At 37.4% G+C, this 24,118-nt stretch overlaps 1 protein-coding gene across 2 annotated transcripts in view; it reads right to left on the bottom strand.

The window, feature by feature from the left end:
* Positions 1 to 24,118, bottom strand: part of Atm (ATM serine/threonine kinase) — a 105,664-nt gene that overhangs the window by 45,557 nt on the left and 35,989 nt on the right. For both annotated transcript variants that reach the window (XM_052188333.1, XM_052188335.1), the window contains exons 21-36: positions 23,131 to 23,206; positions 22,687 to 22,817; positions 21,061 to 21,181; positions 19,825 to 19,998; positions 18,426 to 18,595; positions 16,898 to 17,144; positions 16,148 to 16,263; positions 14,855 to 14,981; positions 14,055 to 14,254; positions 10,473 to 10,644; positions 9,836 to 10,000; positions 8,481 to 8,613; positions 7,649 to 7,744; positions 5,836 to 6,007; positions 2,123 to 2,264; positions 15 to 191 (exon numbers count right to left, since the gene is read on the bottom strand). In XM_052188333.1, coding sequence (XP_052044293.1) covers positions 15 to 191; positions 2,123 to 2,264; positions 5,836 to 6,007; positions 7,649 to 7,744; positions 8,481 to 8,613; positions 9,836 to 10,000; positions 10,473 to 10,644; positions 14,055 to 14,254; positions 14,855 to 14,981; positions 16,148 to 16,263; positions 16,898 to 17,144; positions 18,426 to 18,595; positions 19,825 to 19,998; positions 21,061 to 21,181; positions 22,687 to 22,817; positions 23,131 to 23,206 — 2,419 coding nt within the window. The remainder of the gene's footprint in view (positions 1 to 14; positions 192 to 2,122; positions 2,265 to 5,835; positions 6,008 to 7,648; positions 7,745 to 8,480; positions 8,614 to 9,835; positions 10,001 to 10,472; positions 10,645 to 14,054; positions 14,255 to 14,854; positions 14,982 to 16,147; positions 16,264 to 16,897; positions 17,145 to 18,425; positions 18,596 to 19,824; positions 19,999 to 21,060; positions 21,182 to 22,686; positions 22,818 to 23,130; positions 23,207 to 24,118) is intronic.

Below are 24,118 nucleotides of genomic sequence, written 5' to 3'. Positions count from 1 at the left end.
ATTAACCCTCTTACTTCACACATTGGCTTTAGCAACTGAAGAATTTCGCTTTTTATGCCTCCACTGTCCAAAAAGGCGCACGTCAGCGTCTTTATCCAAATGTCATGGCTCTCACTTTGAGGAACCCATAGATTCACATCATCCAGGCCTTCCAAAACATCTTCTTTAACAAACCGGGGCACTTCTAAACACTAGAAGCAGAAAGTCATTTCCTATGTCAAATAAACAACCAGGTACAGTAAGATCTGCTTCCAACAAAACTAAGTGCACATAAACCACACCTGGGGCCTGTGCACACAGAATAGATCCGGAAGTGAAGGTGCTGGCCGGCAGCCCTCTCTGACCGGAGTTTGATCCCAGAATGTACATGGTCTAAGGAGAGAGCTGACTCTGGCATGTTGTTCTTTCTCCTGTGTATGGGTGCCATAGCACACACATTTATGTACGTGTACACACACACACACACACACACACACACACACGAAAAAAACGTTTAAGAAAAATTTAAATCTGAATATAATATTTGCCTTTTAAAAGTTAAACAGATAGGCCCAGGAATGGTGGCTCTGGCCTATAATCCCACCTATTCAAGAGTTGAGGCAAGAGGATTTTAACTTCAAAGCCTGCTTGGTATCTTAGTGAGTTTAAGTGAATGGACAAGCACAGGGCCCTAAGATCCAACTTTTGCTATTAAAAACAAACGGGGGCAGGGGGGCTGGAGAGATGGCTCAGCAGTTAAGAGCACTGACTGCTCTTCCGAAGGTCCTGAGTTCAAATCCCAGCAACACGGTGAGCTCAAATCCTACATGGTGGCTCACAACCATCTGTAATAAGATCTGACGTCCTCTTCTGGTGTGTCTGAAGACAGCTACAGTGTACTAACATAAAACAATAAATAAATCTTAAAACAAACAAACAAGGGAAGTGGGGAGCACACTTGTGGGATGGGGGATTTAAACTGAGGGAATAAAACTGTAAAAATATTACTGGGTAGGAAGTGAGATCTGGATTCTTCTGTTAGCTCTGTCACTCACTGGCAGCATATTACACAAGTCACAATCTCTGCCTCACCTGGCTCATATGTAAAACTGATTTAAATCTAACACAAAACTGATTTCAAAATAAAATATAAAATTTACATGTTAAGAGTACAACATTTAGCTGGGAGGTGGTGGTATACACCTTTAATCCCAGCACTCAAGATGATTGAATTGTGACACTGAAAAACATACATAATAAATTTATTAATCTGGAATGCTATGCAAATTTGACTGGAAAGTTTAAACTTAATAATTCAAAATATTAGAAACTTATCTATAGTATTAGCATTGAAGAAAAAAAGTCGAAGGACTTTTAAAACTGTCCCTCAGATCTTGAGTAAATCTCTAAGTTCAAGGCCAGGCTGGTCTACAGAGTTCCAGCACTGCTATGGCTACATAGAGAAACCCTGTCTTAAAACAAACAAACAAACAAACAAACACCCAAACCAAACAACAACCCCTCCGAAACAACAAACACCCAACCCAAACTAAAACACCCACCAAATCAAAAAACCATAGAAACAAAAAAACAAACCAACCAAATAAAAAACCTAATACTTTACATTCGGCTAGATTAATAACTTCATTAAGAGTCTGTATTACTACTAATTTTACTGGGAACCAAAACTATGATACATTAAAATGACTACCTTAGTGATGGGTATTTCCATTAAATTCAAACAGGTAAAAAACCCTGCATATTGCTCTGTCACTTTCTGAAAAGAGAAATGCTTAGAGACAAGAGATGCAAAAGCTCCCAGTGACACTGCAGACAACTTTCAATGGGACTGTCACGACAATTAACATGCCTGAAAGAAGCTTACACACCTTCTATTTTACCAAAGGTATGCTATGCAGTAAATGCTTGTTGGCTGATCACAACCCTTATACTATCTCAGATCAATGATGCAAAATATCACAGGCATACTGGGAAAGAGTTTTCCTTAGGCCCAAATCAGCATCTCTTTATGTTATCCATTTCAACTTTTCTATTCTGCCTAGGGAAAAATAACAAACCCCTTGAATTCAGTATGTACAGTCTGAATTTTTCGAGCAAGCAGTATATTAGTTATTTAAGAGACCTTTTTCCTTGATGCTCTAAAAGGTTGTAGATAAGTCAGCATCGGATCCGCTGACGTCTTATAATTCTCCCAAAAAATATGTCCAGTCTTTGTAGCCAAAATGTTTTTCAAACAGGTAGCAGCAGCTGATCGAATTGTGACACTGAAAAACATACATAATAAATTTATTAATCTGGAATGCTACGCAAATTTGACTGGAAAGTTTAAACTTTATAATTCAAAATGTTAGAAACTTATCTATAGTATTAACATTGAAGAAAAAAAGTCAATGAACTTTTAAAATAGTCCCTCAGTAAATACGAATTACTAATCAACAGCAATTCTCTTCATTCTGTACAGTGACTGCTATAATGACCGTAAATTTAAGAAGAACTATTTGGAAATAATATAGCTTAATAAATATGATTAGTGAAAATGGGAAAATCCTAATTCATCTGAGGAAACACATTGATATTTTCTCCAGTGATACAAATCATTTTTGAGGTGAGGTACAATATCTTACTCCAAATGTTAAAATTATTGGAAAGATACTTTTTGAAGGTATATACTATTCTGACAAACCAGTTAGTTGAAAACCACTAGCATTTAAAACCTCTAAATAAAAAGCAGAACCTTCCTTTTACTAAAACAAAAACATCCCAGGAAATGGAGGGCTACAAGAGACCTAAAAAATACTGCAACTGACAGAGAAAATGTTACTGGGCCTGAGACTGGAGTAAGCACAGCATCAAAGGACAGCTTAGTTTTGTTCAGGAACGTCTTGTCTACTCAGATGACTCTCACCCTGGATTCTTTTCCACATCTCCTTCCTTAGGGAATCCTAGTGGCTATACTAAGAACATGTCCTAGCTCCTGTCGTGCCCCTTGTGTTTACTATTTGTCTAATCTTTCTCCTCTGTGCTATAGCAGCAATTAGCATAACTAGTTCCTGTTTGTAATTCTGCCCCTTAGACACTGTGCTGGTTAATGTTTTTGTCAACTTGATGCAAGCTAGAGTTATCTGGGAAGATGCCTTCATCAGACTGGCCTGTGGAGAAGTCTGAAGGTCATGACTAACATAGGAAGGCCCAGCCCACTGTGGGTAGTGCTACCACTAGGTAGGTGATCCAATAGATGAACAAACCCACAGAGCAAGCCCGGAAGCATTCCTCCATTGGCTCTGCTCTAGTTCCTGCCTTCTGGAGTTCCCACTCAGACTTCCTTTCCCAACAGACTATGAAGTACGTTACGCCCTTTCCTCTACTTTTTCCAGCTGTGATGTTTATCACAGCAATAGAAAGCAAACCAGAACAGTCACTGGTTTGTCATATAATCATGTTGTACATGATGGTGTATCACAACACCACTGTATGTAAAAATTCATGGCACATATCTATGCATACAAACTTCCTGCATCATACCAGATAAATATAAATAAAATGGTCTTGCTCGGTCACTCCAGTATGGAATGCTTGAATCCTGTTCTCTCAGGTTAACTTGTCATCACTCAGATCATATGACACTTCCTCAAAAAAGTATGTTCTGATCAGCTATTGTGGTTATTTCCTTAGTCAACATCCCCTGTGTACGCTGAATCCCTTCAACACCCAATGTTTTCCTTGCTTCCACAGTTGAAAAGAACTATTTGTTGCCTATTATTCTTATGCTATGTCACACTAACAGGTCTGTGCATTACTAACCACCACCACCACCACCACCACCACCAATAACAACAACAACAACAACTTCAGATTATTGGATTCCAAATCATTTCTGTGGAAAATCGCTTCAAAAAGTTAAGAAAAATTAAACCAGTAGTACATGTTGATAGATTAGCACATATTGATAGATTAGCACACGTTGCAATCTCAGCCCTTTGGAGGTAGAGGGCAGAAGGAATATCAAGAGTTCAGGATCACCAAGTTATAAGCAAGTCCAAGGCTAGCCTGAATTATATGAGATTCTGTCTCAAAATAAGAGAAAGAAATGGATTAAAAATGGTAGAAAGATAGGGGAACATGATTAAAAAAAATGATACCAGTAAAATGTGAGTGCAAGAACTTACATGGTAAGTATATAGAAATTCACTGTAAATTTCTTTCCCCTTTATTAAATGTATGAAAATTTGTATAATAAAATGTTAAGAAAAAAAAACCCATGACAGCCAGTTTTAACATAACAAAAAATAACAATAACGAAAATATAGGTTCATTAAATCAATAATGGAAACATGGTAGGTTAAGAGAGGCAGAAGAAAAAAGTCAAAATACATATATCCCTGTAAGAGACGCCTGGCTGAAGCTGGGCGTGGTGGTACACGCCTGTAATCCCAGCACTTGGGAGGAATAAGCAGGCGGGATTTCTGAGTTCGAGGCCAGCCTGGTCTACAGAGTGAGTTCCAGGACAGCCAGGACTACACAGAGAAACCCTGTCTCAAAAACCAAAAGAGAGATGCCTGGCTGGGAGAAAACCTTTGAACTTACACTCCCACAAATGGTAAGGATGGGGTGGACAAATAAACCAGTCAATCAAGGAATAAGTAATGAGAGAGCTGGGAATATGACTCAGTGTTGCTAAGGATGTGTAAGGTCCTGGTTAGTCCCCAGCATTGTAAACAATTAATAACCAGAATAACAACAAATAAGAAGTCAATAGACAATGAGAAGTCAATAAACAATAAAAAGAAAGAAGTCCCACAACCAACAAGCTAAAATACTGAGTATATATTAAAAATTTATCTTGAACTAAGAATACACGAGTGATAGAAAATTCTATTAGTTTAAACCTTCTGAGGTTACAAAGCTTTTGCTTCATGGATTATTCTAGAAGAATCAAAATGAAGATTATCTTGGAGGAACAAAGCACTCTGGTTTTAAAAATCACTATTTTGGGCTGGAGAGATGGCTCAGTGGTTAAGAAAACTTAGTGCTCTTCTAGAGAGGTCCTGAGTTCAATCCCAGCAACCACACAGTGGCTCACAACCATCTGTAATGGGATCCGATGTCCTCTTCTGGTGGGTCTGAAGACAACTACAGTGTGTACTCACATATATAAAATAAATAAAACTTTAAAAAAAATCACTATTTTAGGTGTTATTTTGAACATTCTTTACATTCCTGTACTTAAAGTGATGTTACGGGCATGACAGCACGCTTGTGGGGGTCAGAAGACAGCTTTCAGGAGCAGGTTCCCTCCCTCCCCCTTGGCTTTAGGGATCAACCTCAGGCTGTCACGCTTGTTGGCAGTCCTTTTCCCTGCTGAGCCACCCCACCAGTCCATATTTCTGTATCTTAACGGTCTGTGTGGAACCACCTGGCAGTTTACTGATTTATCCTTTGTCTAACTTTAGTCTTACTAGAATTTAAAACAGGCAAACTTCATCACCATCAAGTGTCAGGAATATTGGGTATTTGATCACACAAACTTATAAATGAATTTCATTAAAATCTACAAGATTTTTTTTTTTTTTAGTGTAAGGACTTGAGAGCATGACTCAGTGGTTAAGAGCAGTCGTTTTTCTTGCAGAGGACCTGGGTTCGCTTCTACATGGTGCTTCCGACCATCCAACTCTAGGCACGCCTGTGGTGTACATACATATATGCATGCAAAACACTGATTCACATGAAAAAACTTTAAAAAGGAAAAATGTGTTAACTTAAGTGAAGTATTAGTATCAGTTTCCTGAAAGCCAGAGGTGGTGTCTCCGTCAGATGAAAAGCATCCTCGGTACTCACCTGTCCTCTACCAGGGTGTTGTTCAGGGCAGTCAGCATTATCAAGGTCCACTGTAGTTCTCTGTCCTTGGGTAACCCGTCGGCTTTGGTACAGGACATGTCTTTGTTATACTGTACAGCTATAGTAGAGAAATCCAGAGGACCTATTTCTCCCAAACACCTTCCAACAGCCTCTGCATATAGGAACCTCATTTTAGTATAGTCATAAAAAGTATTAACACTGTTTTATCATGCTTCAAGATTTCAGTGTTTTCTAACATTGGGAGTAAAGAAAGCTACAAAATACATCAATGTGGTAAGATATTTTCCACCAGAGATGACAGGAAGTAAATTAACGATTATAGTAAAAGAATATTAGAAGCAAAAGTATTAACATGTCTGTCACTGTATGAAGTATCAACTTTAAAAATTTTAGAAAGAAACTCCAGGGTGTTCTAAGCACAGGCCATTGTGCCTGCAAGCATGGGCAGCTTCGCTTCCTTCTCACACTGCACGTTCCTCATTTCTCTCCCATGCCTGGTACCTCCAGCTAGAATGTGCATACAGCACTGAGTACAGGCCGCAATGGGGCAACTTCTTTGCCTGATGTTAGAGGAAAGGCTTCATTCTTCTACCACTAAGTGTGATGTGAATTACATGTTCAAAGTAGGATCACTTTCTGCTACGTAAGAAAGCTACTGAGGCATCCTAGAGCAGCTCAGGCTTACGGCCAGAAACAGCACAAGGACCAGAGATGTTAATCCTGCGGTGGGGCAGAGCTGAGGATTCTGGTGAGGTTCAGTTTCTAGATCCGAGGTGAATGTACAGTCATTCTTTGATTGTGTACAAATACTTGAAACTAGGTACACATGATCTGGATTCATGTCTATACATAAGATGAATTTAAATAAAAGCCAAATAAAAGCCAATCTAAACGTTAGGCATGCAGGGCAGCAGGCTCCCGCTGAGAACGGAGGCGGACGCCAGGGAGTGCACAAACAGCACTTACTCCTCCCATCTCATAAAGCACTGCTGTCATGCTACTGTCTGGCTACCATTAATCATGGGATTTTCCATTCTAGGACCACCAAATCCGAATGCCTATATTCAACATGTTAGCAATTTACCTTAGATTAGAGTATGCCTAAATGGCAGCAATGAAAGACTTGAATGATTTTTTTTTTTTAAAAAATCTGAGTTTAGGGCTTGAGAGATGGCTCAGATAGTTAAGAGCACTGACTGTTCTTCCAGAGGTCCTGAGTTCAAATCCCAGGAACCACATGGTGGCTCACAACCATCTATAATGAGATCTGACGCCCTCTTCTGGTGGGGCATCTATAGTGTACTAATAGTATACAGCTATACTATATAGACAGTTATAGTGTACTTATATATAATAAATAAATCTTTAAAAAACATCTGAGTTTAACTATCCTTCAGCATCTCTGTTCTTGTTTGTTATAAACAAAATAGACATTAAATAACACCAGTAAGTCATACTTTTCATTTACATTCACTTACATTTTACATTCATTTTACATTTCAGAAGTTAATCAATTTGCAACTCAGTGAAGCAGAAATTTATGATTTCCCCGCACTTTTATAAGGTATTTGATTATTAACATTCATAAAGTATTAATTATTATTGTTAACTTTATCTTAAATGTCTATTTGAGAAATATAAAAGACATGTGCTATCCAGTGTTACCTGAATTAAACAGAAATATAACTTAGCAAGCCGTCCTTATTTTTCCAGTGAATCAAATGAGCAGCTTACACTTATTCCGACCATACTAAAGAAGACCATTCACCTACATCATTCACCTACCCCTTACCCAAAACTTCTCTTTCACCAGTCTGGTTCACTGCCATCTTGGATAACTGCAACAAGTTGACAACGAGCTTCACCACAATGCCATCTTGTGGGTTATCTAGAAACAATTTAGAGAAAAGTGCTTCAAATATCATAAGGACAACACATACTTATTTTATGCTACTCCACAAACTAGCATATTTTAAAAGGTTTTAAATCATAAACAGATTTTTAAAATATGTGTAGATAGAATTTGAACTTCCTTCTGAAATACAGTCACAGGGAAACGATTAGCAAGATTTACCAATCAGATAAAGAAATATCTTGAAGAAGTTGAATAGAAAAGTTATTATCTTAGGAAAATCAAAAATATCTAAAAAAACGTAAGAATCGTTCAACACAAAAGCTAAAAGAGACCTTGCTTGGACAGTTCCCACACTGTATTCATAATTTAGACCTACACCATCCAGTGGCCTTTCTGTAATGACAGGAATACAAATGATGATGGTGGTGGTAATAAGCTAAGAAAAATTCACAAAAGAATATTTGAGAAAGAAACAGGAAGAAAAAATTCATAATGTTGAAATTATTCCTCCAAGGGGGTTGTAGAGATGGCTCGTATGTTAAGAGCAATTGCTGCTCTTGCAGAGGGTCCTGGCTCCACTCCCAGCACCCACACGGCTCACAACCATCTGTCAACTCATGTTCCAGGAGCATCGAACACCCTCTTACATGCACTGAACGCCTCTTTATGTGCACTGTATTTACGTGGTGCACATAACATACATGTAAGCAAAAGGCCCATACATATAAAATAAATATTAAAGCAAACAAACAAACAAACAAACTAGTACCCTGAGATGCTCTCAGAAGATCCAGCATCTGATCTTTATGCTGTTCCAGCTGTCTTCGAAGATCCTTCAGTCCTTCAAGCCTGGTCAGCGGAAGTGGATTATAAGCACTTACTGAGAGAAAATGGTTTATTTCCTAAAAGACCAGATTAATTTAATATTAGTTGATTATGTTCTGGCTAGCTGTGAGAATGAATCAATACACGGTAAGATACTAAGCACTCTCTACAGGTGTTGACACATAACACCAACATGGAAGGACTACGCTCCTTCCTCCACTTGCATTCTGACATTTTAAGGGCCTAAATTCTAAGAGATTCTCTTTTCTACATTAGCTGTCAACATAATAGACTTTTTAAATATTTATAACTAACCTTCTTATGTAAAAAATATTGATAATAGAAAAGCGAATATACAGAAATTAGAGAAGAAATTTAGTGATGAAGCAAGAGGAATAAACTTGAGGAGCTGGGGAGATGGCTCAGTGATTAAGGACATGTGTTGCTTGTGCAGAGAGAGCTCATTTCCAGGCAGCCACAGCTCACAATTGCTTGATGGATAAACTATTCATCAAATTACCTAATAGCTCTAAGGAATACAACATGGGACAAAAATAAACAACATAATAGACTTTAAGACTGCAATAGCAAGCTGATTTGGAAGGAAATGTTACAAATTTATTTATTTGGTAGTATAACTTGTATTGTATACCTTAAATGTATTAAATGTTTTCATATTAATAGAATGACTTTAAAATTATAACATTTAGAAAAATGTTATACCTAAAATTTATAAAGAATTCAAAATTCTTAGTATCATCTTTAATATAAATATTACTAGCCCTCAAAGAAACAGATGGAAAATTTGAGATATTAATGGACCATAGGACCCTATGCATGTTAAAATTAATACTATTTTGTATCATATTCTCTAAATATTCAAATTTATCTTTGTCAGGAAGCTTTGATATCCATACTTTGAATGCAATGCAAGAAGATGCAAAAAACATCTCTTTTGAGAGGCTGAAGAGATGGCCCGGTGATTAAAAGAGCTGGCCACTCCTGCAGGGGTCCTGCATTCAGTTCCCAGAACTCCTGTCAGGTGGCTCAGTGACAGGGGCTATGAAACCTTTTGGCTTCCTTGGGCACATGCACACATAAGGTATATACGTGCAGATACATACATTTAAAATATCTATGTATATTTTTAAAAGATTTGGATTATACTTAAGGTAAATCTCATGTATTAATTTTTCTACTACAGAAAGTATTTTGTCCTTATGAGTAAAGCATTAACATTTTAAAATAATACTTTGCCTATGTTCTGTAATACAAATTTATAAGTAAAACTTTTATTACCTCTAAGAGTGAAAAAGGTCCTCCACTGTATTTGATTTTCTGTTGAGTAAGACGCAAATCCTTAAAAACAACATGGTCAGGAAAAGGATCCAAAAGCTTAATTGTAACAAAGAGGTTTTTATTGTCTTTGTTATCGATCACTAAATACTTCAACAGGTCCAATACCTAAATAATTATCAAAAGAAGAGGGAGAAGGCTTAATTATATTTAGAGAGCCAAATCCCATTATGACTGATAATCAAACCTCAGCTACCCTAGCTCAGAAGACAAGTTCTAACGGCATGTAGTACCCAGCTATTAGTGGTTATGGCTTTAAACACTCTAATATACTTACAGTGCCGCACAAGGAGGAATAAGGAATTCAGTGTTCATGGAACGTTTTATAGGAGATCGGGACCATCACTGTGGGAACTGCTAGCTCTACTTCTGACTACACATCAGTGCAACAGACGAAACTATCAGATTTATTAGATCAAAATCACCAAGGGATAGTAACTGATTTCAAAGATTAATTTGCTAAAAATGTTTGCTCCAACATTTATCAAAAAGCATTTTCATTAAGGTAAACTTAAAGCATTCAGTTCCTAAGAGTATCTTTCATCTCAAATACTCCTTTGTAGATGCAATGGGAAGTTACCTGTTCTTGAACCTCCTGATAATCCACAAGGGGTATAAGTGTGCCAACAATAACATGAAGATGGTTTTCTAGAGCATCCTTGCAGTGAGTTACAGCTGTATGGCAAACTCGACTTAATAGGTCACAGCAAAGGGAAAAGCTACGCAACGACACATCTGTGAAATGAGAAGACCTAACAGGAAAAATGAATGAATGAACGAATGAATGAATGAATGAATGACAAGGCCTAAGAAACTACTCTGAAATAAATTTCAAGTTCTTTTTACTCAATGTCTCTTAATTCTTATAGGGCTTGACCAAAAGATGACTTTCATATCTAATATCTCAATGATTATAATCTAAAAAAAAAAAGACAAAGGATGTCTGAAAGATACACGATATAATTACTACAAAAAAATTGACACAATCATTCAAAAAAAGAAAGAAAGAAAAAGAAAGAAAAAAGATCCAAGAATCAGTGCAAGCCAGCAAGCACTGAAGAACAGAGCTTCTTTGCAAACAAGTCTTCGTTCTTTCATGCTCTCCACATCCCCAGTACTCCTGATATTCAAGTAACCTCTGAAGGGTACAGTCTAAAAGCAGGCAAAGAGTGCCAGGCTTCATCAGATGGATGCAGCAAGAAAATCACTGTCAAAGCAGCTGCCTGATAACACCTGGTGTTCAGTAATAAATAAACATAATAAATAAAAAATAAGACAGGAAGGGAGGGAGGGAGGGAAGAAAGGAAGGAGGAAGGGACAGAGAAGAAAAGGGCTAAAGGTCAAACACAGCCGGGGTGATGGCTCAGTGGGTAAGAGTGTTTACTCTGAAAGCCTGGCAGCCTAAATTCTAATCCAAAGCACCTATGTGAAGATCCAGGCACGGTTGGTCATGTCCATGGCACAGGACTGGTGAGCCAGGAACTTGTTGGCTGGCTAGACTAGATTCTCACTTAGAGACCCCGTCTCAAGGAAATAAGGTGGTGGGAGACACAGGGAGACAAAGTATGTCCCACTCTGGCCTCCATGTGCACAGTGGATACTTAACACGCATGAAGCAGCATTCAGAGGCAAACCCTAGGGAGAAGCCGATTCTACACTTAACTACATTATGTACTCAAGTGTTACGATTTTACCAACAACATTTTAGCGCATGTAAAGAAATAAAGCATGAAGTATTAAAAGGAAGAAAACAGAAACATTTCCTAAAGAACTTCTGGCACTGGGGCTACTAAAAAAGGAATTCAAAATAGTTTTAAAATTTAAAATTTGAGAATAAGATAGAGGTTACCAAAGCCCTGAGAGAAGGAATATGGGAGAATGGGGAAGATCTGCAGGCACTAAGGTACAGCTGGGGGCGGAGACACTCCAGTGTGCTATACAAGTGAGTAACTGTAGAAAACAATTGTGTCAGTAAAAAAGCTACTAGAAAGGATAGACTTCACCTAACAAAATGACGACTGTTTTTTTTTTTAATTTTTCCTTCATTTAAGACATACAAAACAAAACAAAACAAAAACAACACAAACCTTTGGAGGTAAGTAAAAAAAACTGACGAAACAGCAAAATGGATTCATGAGAAGCTATGTAGAGACTACACATATGCCTGTAGTTCTTGTTATTTGGAGGGCCAAGGCAAGAGGAATTCCTGATTCCAGGTGTTTGAAGGCAACATGGACAACACAGCAAGACCCAACTACGTTAAAACAATAATAATCAATAATAAGGAAAGAAAAATAACTTCAATAGCAAGCGTAAGTCAGTAACTAGTAATGAAAAAGTCATCTGACAAAGATAAGACCAGGACTAGATGACTTCATTAAACTAATACTGATTATTCTCAATTATTCAAAAAATTAAAGAGAGAATTTTTGCCAGTCTATTCAACTAGACCAGAATTAGCTGTATACGAAAACCAGACAAGTACAAAAGAATAAAAAACAACAACAAAAAAATACAGACTGATATTCCTAACAAGCAAAGATACAAAAAAACAAAAACAAAAACAAAAACAAAAACAAAACAAAACAACAAAAACTATACAAAGCACCATCAAATCAGACTCAACATCACACTTAAAATCAGGTGGGGTTGATCCCAGAAATGCCAGGTCGATTCAACATACACAAATCAAGAAAAGGGCTAAACCACACAACAAAAGAATTTAAGGATAAAAGCTGTAATCATCACAACAGTCAAAAAAAAAAAAAAGGCACTGAAAAAAATTTAACATCCCTTCACAGAAAAAAAACCCGGGGGGGGGGGGGGCTGGAGGGGGCTGGAGGGAAGGCTCAGTGGTTAAGAGCACTGACTGCCCTTCCAGAGGTACTGAGTTAAAATCCCAGCAACCACATGGTGGCTCACAACCATCTGTAATGAGATCTGATGCCCTCTTCTGGTAAGTCTGAAGACAGCTACAATGTACTTACAAATAATAAACAAAGAAAGAAAGGAAGAAAGGAAGGAAGGAAGGAAGGAAGGAAGGAAGGAAGGAAGGAAGGAAGGAAGGAAGGAAGGAAGGAAGGAAGGAAGACCTTAAAAAAAGAAAAGAAAAAAATCTGAAGAAAATAGGTATTTTAGGAATATATATCAACAAAATAAATGCTACACCTGAGAAGTTCAGAGCTAACACCACGGCCAGGGCAAAGCGAAAGACTTCTCTAACATTTTGATAAACAAGCACTCCTCTTTCATCACTTCTATTTCAGGAGAGTGAAAGAACAAACAGAAAGGAGAAATAAACTGTGTCCAAACTGTTAAAAGTCAAATTATCACTATATGCAGGTAAACTTAAAGGTGCCAGAAAACGAAATAAAACCAACCAACCAACCAACCAACCAAAACCCCTAAAGTATTAAAACTAATAAACATATTCTGTAAAGGTGGAGGTTATAAAAATCAACATGAAAGAATCGATAGGATTTTGTCGCACTAATAATAAATAAAATAATAAATAAAAGAAAAATCTCATTTATAATAGCTACTAGAAATTTAACCTAAACTGGTACAATATCTACAAAGCAAACACAAACATAAAATATTAATGAAATAAAGAAAAAAGGGAAAAATATCTTTTCATGATGGAATTATTATTAAATAGCGTGCTCTACCCAAAGCAATCTATGCAATTTCTAAAGATACTAATGACTCCTTAGAGAACTAAAATAAATATTAATGAACAAACAAACAAACAAACAAAAATTATAGGACTCAAATAGAACCCCCACACAAAAATCTCACCTAGCCAAAGCAATTTGAGTATAAAGAACACAGCAAGAGTGTAATGGTCTTTTTGGTGACACACACGTAGTAGCTAAACCAGAATGAGATCAGCGTGGAACTGTGCATACAGACCTGTGACACAGCACTGAGGGTTCATTCACCTACATCCCAGGATGTGGGAGGCAGACAGGGATGCTGGGAGCAGGCTGGCTGGGTAGCCAGACCAGCTGTACTGGAGTGCTCAGGGTCATCAAGACACTGTGACTCAATGAAGGAGGTGAAAAGCTTTGGGACGCCACATGCACTCTTGTCCCCCACACACGTGTTTGCGCACACACAGGACTGCTAATGTATAGATAAACGTATGCAATGTATCACTCACCTTCTGTTGATATAGTGAATCAACGTATAGATAACATCCCGGAGAACAAAGGCCCACGCACCTCCCAAGCCACTCTGTATATCTTTCAGTAATAAGCTAACAAACAGGTGATATATTTTCAGAATTCTGTGCTTTTTATAGACATTATTTGTCTCAGCTGCTTGCTCACAAATGGCCAGAAGTATTTTCTGATAGGAATCCTACAAAATAGGCACACATTGAGAAAACATTTTTTAAATATATTTGGGTACAACCAACATAGTTTATACTTTATTAAATGATCACTTAGATATGGACTTGATATCACATGTAAAATGTCACATTAAAATTGTTAGAGTCCATTTCATTTTTTTTTTCAGTCTTTACAGACAAGGTTTCTCTGTATATCCCTGGCTATACTGGAACTCACTTTGTAGAACAAACTGGCCTTGAACTCACAGAGATCCACGTGCCTCCACCTCCCCAGTGCGGGGATTAAAGGAGTATGCCCCACACCTGGCTCAATTTTACTTTTTTAAAAGTTGCCAATTACTTTTGAGAAAGTAAACTGAAGCTCAATATATTATGATGAAACAGTAAACATGTTCCCTGAGCCAATTATAAAGGCAGGTTCATAAAATCCTGGCCTAATATGTAATACATATTAATTAAACACTAACATATCAAGATATAACTTGTAAATCAAGTGCTTTCCTTTTTAAATTAGTCAAGTAAAATTTCATGTTCTTCCCAACCCCAAGACCTGGAAAGGACTTTTCTTATAAATTATTCTATTAGTAATGAATGCAATCTATACTTACGGGGATTTTAGAAAGGATTTCTAGAATGCTTTTAAACTTGGTTTTATGACAGTTGCTGATGTAAGCAAACGTTGCCTTAATGACATGTGATGGGAAATATGGAGGATTGGGGGCAGGATCCAAATCCCTAAAGAAGTAGAAGAAAAGAAATGTAGTTATTACAGAAAAATACTCCCAAGTTACAAAACTGGATTTCTTTGTTTCTTTTTTTTTTTTTTTTGAAGAGTCTCTAAAACTGGATTTCTACTGAAAAGCTATGTTGTTGTTTTTTTAAATCATAAACAATAAAATGATTCACGAACATGAATTAGGTATCCTCCCCATGGACTTAATGTCAGATGGTTTATTTAACACAGTTTGTTTAACATTTTGTGAAGTTAATGGTAGCCCCAGAGTTGGGTCTTAGTAAAACTTGCCTTCAGGTCTCATTTATGACTATTGCGAGACCAAAAGTATCTTAAGCTGGATGATGCATTAGGGTAGTAACATTTAAAATGTAACTATAAAGTCTGAGCACTTTCTCTGTATTTCTAAGTTATACACTTAGCATAGTCTGCATATTTAAACATTGAGTATTTTCGCAGGGCAGAGCAGCACACGTCTTTAATCCTAGCACTGCGGAGGCAGAAGATGGCAGATCTCCTATGTTTAGGGTCAGGCTGTTCTACAAGGAGAGGCCCAGGGCAGCAGTGCTACATAGTGAAACCCTGGCTCAGAGAAACAAAATCCAAATAAAATAGTTTGGGACTGGAGAGATGGCTCAGCAGTTAAAAGCACTGACAGCTTTTCCACAGTTCAATTCCTAGCACCCACGTGGTGGCCAACAACTGCAACTCCAGTTGTTGTTCCAGGGAGGGGAGTGAGGAATGGAGGGGTTCTCACAGTCTCTTGCGGCTTCCATGGCCGTTGCATGCATACATACACACAGGCAGGCAAAACACCCGTACATAAAAAACAAAACAAAACAAAAAAACCCCACTGATCAAGCCCCACCCACCCATCACCAATATTCATATACAAACAACCGATTTCACATCTAAATTAAACTGGACAGCTAGGAATACCACAAAGAAAAGGAGGCAAGGTGTGGGGAGAGAAGGGAGCCAGTCATGAAATACAAAAAGAAAAACAGTCTCAAAAGGCACCAGGTGGCTCCATGCTCAAGCACCACGGAAAAGTGGAGATGAGGTGTCAGAGGGAAGAGCAGCTGCAGCACAAGGCCGCAGTGAAGGAGACAGGAAAGAAAGATCACTCGTCAGCGACAGCCAGCTCTCAAGTATGAGAAGGGCATACCCTGAAAAATCACAGAGGCTGGTGCTTTGACTGGCGTCCGAGTCAGCTGTTTCATGCAATGTCATAAGCAACTCCACCACAATCTCTGGCAAATTACTAATGAATACTTGATCAATCTGTAAGGACACAAAATTAAGACAGAGTAAAAACATTTATGTCTGTGACTTTCACAACAGCGCAAAGGGTACATATTGATCCCTTACTTATAACTTAAAAAAATAAAATAAATTAAAGGTATCCAAGCCCAAGTTCTGCAAAGAAAACCTCACTTTAACCTTTCTGTTTTTCAGAATCATTTGAACTGACTTTGGATTCAGCATTAAATTCCTCAAACTGGAAATTCTCCAGGTAGCAAAGTCCCATAATTTGCATCTTATCTTTTATTTGTTGACTAGATCTTTAAAGATCTTAATTATTAAAAAAATCTTCGGAAGTGGCACTAATGCGTTTAGGTGCCTTGTATACGTCTCTGGACACTGGAAGCAATACCACCTTTCATTAACAGTCATTAAAATGGCTCCTCTCTAAGAGGCAAATTTCTCAACAATCTGCTTCTGCTACAGGAAGCTACACAAAGGGCAGAAAGTCTTTAGGCTCCAGGCTCCCCAACTTGGGGGCTGTGAGTTGTCAGCCAAGTCCAGCTTTTATGTGGATGTAGAGATATGAGCTTAAGTTGTCATGCCAGTAACCTTACACTTTAAAGCTTACTTCTATCCAGTACATGAAGGTAGACAAAAGCTGAAGCTGTACCTGTTTTCCTAGGAAGTCGTCACCTTTAAGAGTATCATAGATGTTGGTAGCAGTCTCTCTCTTCTGTGATACACCGCTGTCTCCTGTGCCCTCATAGGCAAAGTAAGGAAGGATGTGTACGAGAATCTTTGGAAAGCACTCTATCAACAGGCTTTTCCAACACTTTTGAATCTGACTAGCAATGGACTTCACCTCATCAAAATGGCTTCTAATTACCAAATGTGGAATCAAAATCTTGTAACACGATCTGAAAATGTTAAGTTTGAAATTTAGGTTATAAAAAATTCGAAGTAAAATTTTACATCTAAACAACAAAATGCTTTATCATTCAGTGTTTAAAACATCAATTTGGGTCTTTAAATATTCTTTTTTCATTTTTAGTTTTTATGTATTTAAAGATTTATGAATACGGTGTTTTGCCTGCATATATGTCTATGTACTGTGAGCATGCCTGGTGAGTCTAAAGGACAGAAGATGGCACTGGCTCCCTTGGAACAAAAGTTAGAGATAATTGTGAGGTACGATATGGGTGCTGGGAATTGAACCTGGGTCCTTTAGAAGGGAAGGTCAGTGCTCTTAACTGCTGAGCCATTGCTCCAGTCCCTACATCATTAAACACTCTTGTTCTCATTTCATAATTTGAGAAATTAAAGTAAAATATAAATAATCATACTATAAAAAAAGTATAACTTTCTTCTTCCTCCCCCTTTTCTGAGAGTATCATTCTGTATCCCTAAATTGTGGTAATCCTTCTGCCTTTGTCTCTCAAGTTCAAGAATTATAGCATGTACCACTATACCCAGCTAAAAAATTTCATTTTATTTTTTTACATATAATCAATGTATGTAATAGTGTAAGATCAAAGGTAAAAGCAATTTATAAATTAAAAGAACAAATATAAGTTATTGCAAAAAGGAATGGGAGCTAAGGCCATCAAATGTACATCTATGAGAAAATGCCGCTCTTTTTTTTTTGGATTACAGGGTCTTCTACAGTACAAGCTGGCATTGAACTCCTATGTAGATGGAAGTCACCTTGAACTATTGAGCTTCCTGTGTCTACTGCCCTTCAGAGTGCTGGGCTCACAGTACTCACTATGCTTAAAGGACGTAGGCAGTGCTGAACTGGGACTCTGACAATGCTAGGCAAGCACTGAACGACTGAGCTACACCTCAAACCCCACAAAATCAGTCATTTTGCAATGAACTCTGAAATCTCAAAATGTTTAAATAATCTACTATTAAGCAAGAGGAAAGAAAATCAAGCAGGAAATAATTAGCCACTAGTAAATTAATCGCTGATTATTTTCCAAAGGGAAGATACTTGTGTGTGGAGACCAAGATGCATGATGTACTCGAGGCTTATTCAATGATACACAACTGATTAGGAATAGTGCTAACAATCTTAAATTCAAGTACATTCTTTGATACAGTCTCAATCTGACTTTTTTCAAAACCAGGCTACTTCCTACTTGAAGCTAGGGATGTGAGGTGGGGAAGGAAGTTGTGGAAACTCTGTTGTAGCCTACCCGTAGAAATCCTCAACCCTTGTGTAGTTTAATAAAGTAAAAGGAAAAGAAGATAAGCTGTATTTAGTATCCTGAAGGTTCAGCCATTCCGAAACCAGGTAATCTAGATGAGAAGCCATGAAGTCTTCTAAACATGTACATTGAAATGACTCAGAGACTTTCTCTAAAACCTGCAGAAAAGGAAAACATAATGTTTAAGAAAATGACAATAATTATTACTTCACTCCTTGTTAATACTTAAGATATTAACTCGGAGGAATTACCCAATGTTTTTCTACCTTGATTTCCTCATCAATAAATGACACGAGGATAGTAATTGAGAAAATATATTTAATAAAACTGGCATATCACGGGGAAAACGTGGAATAAACATTAAATAAATAATAGCCTAATTTCATACAGCTGACTATTTCTCAAAGGAAAATCTAAGGAAAAAAATTTTCAGCCTCACATCCACATTCTTAAATATCCCAAAACATGCAACTTGCAATCTCAAGTAGTATAATAAAATACTTCTTAAAAACTCTCATTTTAGTCACAATAGGTGGGGTTGGAGAGATGGCTCAGTAGTTAAAAGCACAGACTGTTCTTCTAGAGGTCCTGAGTTCAAATCCCAGCAACCACATGGTGGCTCACAACCATCTGTAATGGAATCTGATGCCCTCTTCTGATGTGTGTGAAGACATCAACAGTGTACTCACATATATAAAATAAATAAATCTTTAAGAAAAAAACCAATAGGTAAAAGGTGAACTCATTTCAGGCCAATTCCCTGCAGCCTGGCCTACAGTGAAGCTCCGTGGAACTCGTAGAAAGTCAATTGTCCATCAGTCCATAGTCACCACATTAAAACCCGCAACAGGAACCTGTAATGGTTCCTAAATAATGACCTCGGAGTGTAAGAACAGGGAAGGCTGCCACATTCTACAAGAACGGGATGATATCGTTGAAATGACTGAGCCCAGGCCTCTTCGGTCGCACTGCCCTCAACTATGTTTTCTGCTTAACTATGTTAAATCCCTATGTGCTTCTCCACATCGATGAGGCAAAAGCAACCAAATATCTCCAAGTGTTTCCCTCCATAACCACTCTTCCAGAGAATATGATCTGTGTGGGGACACACCATTCACTATTGCTTATTCTCAGTGAGTGCTTTATAAAATGCTCTTAAACTGACTAAGAAGGAAGTCACACTGAATACAAATTAATATGCCACTTAAAGAATTATCAAATTTGGCTGTGGGGGGGAATATAGCTCAGCAGTTAAATATAAGGCTCTGGGTCCAGACCCCAACACACTCATTTACACATACACATTCTCATTTTCTCATACACAGACATACAGACACAAACTAAGTTTGCTTGTAAAAGTCACATACAAACAAAGTATTCACCATACCTTTTTCACAAGATGAGGTTCTAGTCCGTTTTCCTTCACAGACTTGCATAAGGCAAACAAAGCTTGTTTTTCACAGATGGGGCTACAGTGCAAGACCACAGCTATCACCATCAGTAATACAGATTTTCTGTTATAAATCTCATCCAGAAGATCGGGGTTCTGAGAATCATGTAACTTCAAAAAAAAAAATCGTAAGATTGTCAGAAAAATCTTAAAATCATAAATCAACTGAGCAAGTTCAAATTCAAGCCTTCTCTAACCTCTAAGTAGCCTGCAAAATTTAAATCCTATAATAATGAGCTAAGAGAAAAGACTTGAAAAACAAGCTGCCATTTCTTAAGGTCCAATGGAGATAATTACCAAAGGAAAAGATTTTAACAAGGTTTAAAGAACAAACAGCAACTGAGAACAAGAAGTACCAAGAGTTCTTTCACTATAGCTGCTACTCCTATGAGGATTTTCATTACAAAGACATCTTTATAGTGTTTTCTTCTTTAAAAATTATCACCATCTTTACTACAAAAAGAAACAAGAAAATCTTGTGAAAAGAATAGCATGCTTTCAGTTTAATGAGCAATTATTTTTTGAAAGCCTCCAGCAGAGATCCACCTACATTTTTAAATTTTATTTTCATGTGTGTGGGTGTTTTGCCTGCATGTATGCCTGCAGAGATCAGAAGAGGGCATGAGATTCCCAAGAATTGGAGTTACAGCCAGCTGTAAGCTGCGGATGCTGAGAATCAAACCCTGGTCCTCTGGGAGAGCAGTCAGTGCTCTTAACTGAGAACCATTTCTCCAGCCGCTACCTGCATTTTTTTAACTAGCTGCAATCACTCTACAATCCAAATTTATCTCACTCTTGAACAGTAAGACCACAGACACATACCACCACACACACAGCATATTTGGTGTGTTTTGGGTTTGTCTTTTTGATTTTAAAGATTTCTTAAACTCAAAAAAAAAAATTACCCTTTTAATCTCTCTAATGTATCAAAACCCATTAAATTGGATTGTCCTCACAAAACCAGCATAGATAAGTTAAAGCAAAAATAATTGCTATTATTTGACTCATTCTGACCTGTAAATGTCATTCAGAAAAATTTTATTCAGTCCATATGGTTGATTTAGATCAGCTTTATAGTACTAAATACAAACTCTCGTCTCTAGTGTGCTAGAGAAATATGACACAGACAGACCACATGTGTGAGGACAGAGCAATACACGTTATCACAGTTACCAGTTCTCTGATTCCCGCCTCTGCTGTCATGTATGCATTGTTAAAAGATGTCTGCTGATACTTTAAAGGAAGTGCTTTCAAGCTTCTGGAGGAATTGCCTTGTCTCATATCCTGGAATAATCTTTAAAAAAAAAAATCAATTTTAAACCATACATATCAAAACAAAGCATATTATGCAACAAAAGAAAACCCTTCCATGAGGACTTGGTTTGAAAGACTACTTTAGCAGTGCAGACTGTCTGCTAAATGTTAATCTATATGTCAATGTTTCCTGTAAGAAAAGAAGATTTCAAAAGTTTTTTGAACTGCCGTTCAGATTTGGACATTAAACTCAGGCTGTCAGAAAGATTCACTGTCCTCTTAACAAACAGGAATCACAAGAGTCCACAAATTTCTCTGTCAATAATATGTTCTAATATTTAATCAGCCCAAAAGTGAGTAGCCTAATGCTTTAATGTTCAGTTTATACAGTATTTTATGTGAGAAAGGTTATCAGTGTCTCTCTACATATTTAAGGCAACTGTGCAATAAATTTTGTCCTTGATATTTCGTAAAAATCAAATTTTTATAATTTATTTCTGGTTCCTTTATTTGGCTAGCTCTTCTTGAAAGAGTCCAACATTAAGTATCTAACAAATCAGGGACCAAAAAGACCAAAGAATCATACTTACTAACCATTCTTGAATGTTTTAAATTTAAGAGTTTCCCCTACCCCCATGCCACCACTGGGCATAATCCTCAATTATAATGCTCTGTAACCTGGGAGCGTTGACCTCAGTTCAGTAAGCATTTGAACTCCCACACAGAACCATTAGTAAACTTGACAATGCACTACTTTCTTACTAAAACAAATGTGACAACACCTGGTTCATGGAAACATAACTGTGACGGATGCAAACTGTGGAGTCATTAGTTCTAAAACCATAGAGCAGTGGTGCTCAACCTTCCTAATGCTGCAACCCCTTAATACAGTTCCTCATGTTTATGATGACTTTCAACCATAAAATTATTTTCGTTGGTACTCCATAACAGTAATTTTGCTTTCTTATGAACTGTAAATATTCACTTTCTGATGGTCTCACAGACTGAGAACCACTGAGATTCGGTATGTGACTACTTGGACTATATCATTATGTCTATGTTCTTTTACTGGCCACTTAGGTCTGAATAATATGCAATTTTCAGCTTTGATGTTTTTAAAGAAGAATATAATTTCTTTTCCAAAAATATTCATTTCATCATCAATGAACAATCACAATAGCCAAATATTATCTTAGGTTAAGGAAGTGAAGAAACTACCACTTTACTGACTCACATAAAGCCATGGATTCCCAGATATTCCACAGCTCCTCAGGTGGCAGGGGTGTAGACACATATCACTCAAGTCAGTGGATTATTAGCTCCATAGCACTAAGCAAGTGACCTCTCAAAGCCCAAGTTTTCACTTGTAAATTGGAGAAAATAATGTTATCTAAGCAAAAGAACTGTCAGATTAAAGAAAAAACACAAATCCCAGGTACATAACTACATGGATTAAGTGTAAGAAACTATGACATCACAGCTGGTTCAGGTGTCGCACTGATGTCAGCAGCAGTATAAGAGCTTCATAAAAACTTAACTCATTACCTGCTGATTGACCCTGCAGCCAACATCCGAACGTGATGATGATCATCAGCAAGAAATTGTGGAAATACTTCATTTACAGGAAAGTCTTGTCCCTTTACATTAAGAATTGCCCATTTGGAATATGGATCAGCCTATAGTAAAATAACAATAAAAAAATAAGTTAAATACAAAAAAATTAAGAGAAGAATTTGTGATTAGCTTACAGATATAAAGGTAGCTTTAACAATCCCAATGAAGCCAGGCAGTGGTGGCGTACACCTGTAATCCCAGCACTTGGGAGGCAGAGGCAGGCGGATTTCTGAGTTCAAGGCCAGCCTGGTCTACAGAGTGAGTTCCAGGACAGTCAGGGCTACAAGGAGAAACCCTGTCTCAAAAAAACCAAATACAAACAAACAAACAAACCAATTCCAATGAAGAACTTTCTAGTAACATGGAGTAACTCACCTCAAGCAGTGTTTGAAGACACTTTACTAATGCCATTCTTACAGAGAATATACATTTCTTTTCCTTTGTTAAATGCCTGAAATTAGGTAAGATTTTCAATGTAGTAATTATTCAAACAAAAGGTAAGACAAAAAGAAAATCAATGGATACTAACATTATCACGGGTTATTTTCAAAATTTCCATTTTAAGTTAATTCTCATTATGGAGAAGATGCCAGTGTATTTACCTTCCCTAAAATTCAAGCTAAATTAAAAAAAATTATTTTGATGTACATTATTTGTTTTGTATCTTGGAACTGACACACTTTGGGCACCTGTGCTACAGTATACTAGAGATAAACAGAGTACCTTTTAAGTTTTCGTCATTACAGCATAGATTTGGAGAATCCTAGTTCCATACTGAGTTATTAATGAAACAGAATGAGGCATCTAAGTTACATGCAGATGATCATCTATAAATATCCAATGTTACTGCTGGGCCAGTGAGATGACTTAGTAGGGAAAGGCACCTGCTGGACCTCAGCCCATCCCTGGAGAAGAAAACTGACTCCCACTAGCTGCTCTCTGACCTGCCTGCCCATGTGCCATGGCATGGGCTCATGACTTCCCCACATGACATAAATAAAAGATGAGAAAGATGTTTAAAATGTTATTGTGAGACTATGAATAAAATTTACAGTGACAAAGCCAACTGGCTCATTTGGATCTACAACAATCCAACTGGTTTTTAGGATTGCTGCACTCTTCTCATGCAATGTCTATATCAAGTTATTATGTGATTCAAATTTACAGAAGTACTTGTCATTAAGTATGAAAACAACACTTTGGACCTCCAGAGCTCATGTAAAGTAAGACGCTGTAGCATCCATTTATGTAATCTCAAAATGCCTGCAGCAAGATGTAAAGCAGCAGCAGAAGAAACTAGTCTGGTGCATGCAGCAGCGAACAGTATACCTGCTTCTAACAGGTACAAACTGAGGAGTGGCAC

This window comes from Apodemus sylvaticus, chromosome 7 (assembly GCF_947179515.1).
Source record: "Apodemus sylvaticus chromosome 7, mApoSyl1.1, whole genome shotgun sequence".
NCBI lineage: Eukaryota > Metazoa > Chordata > Mammalia > Rodentia > Muridae > Apodemus > Apodemus sylvaticus.
Note: the sequence above shows the minus strand (reverse complement) of the source record. Positions and strands in the feature narration are given on the sequence as shown.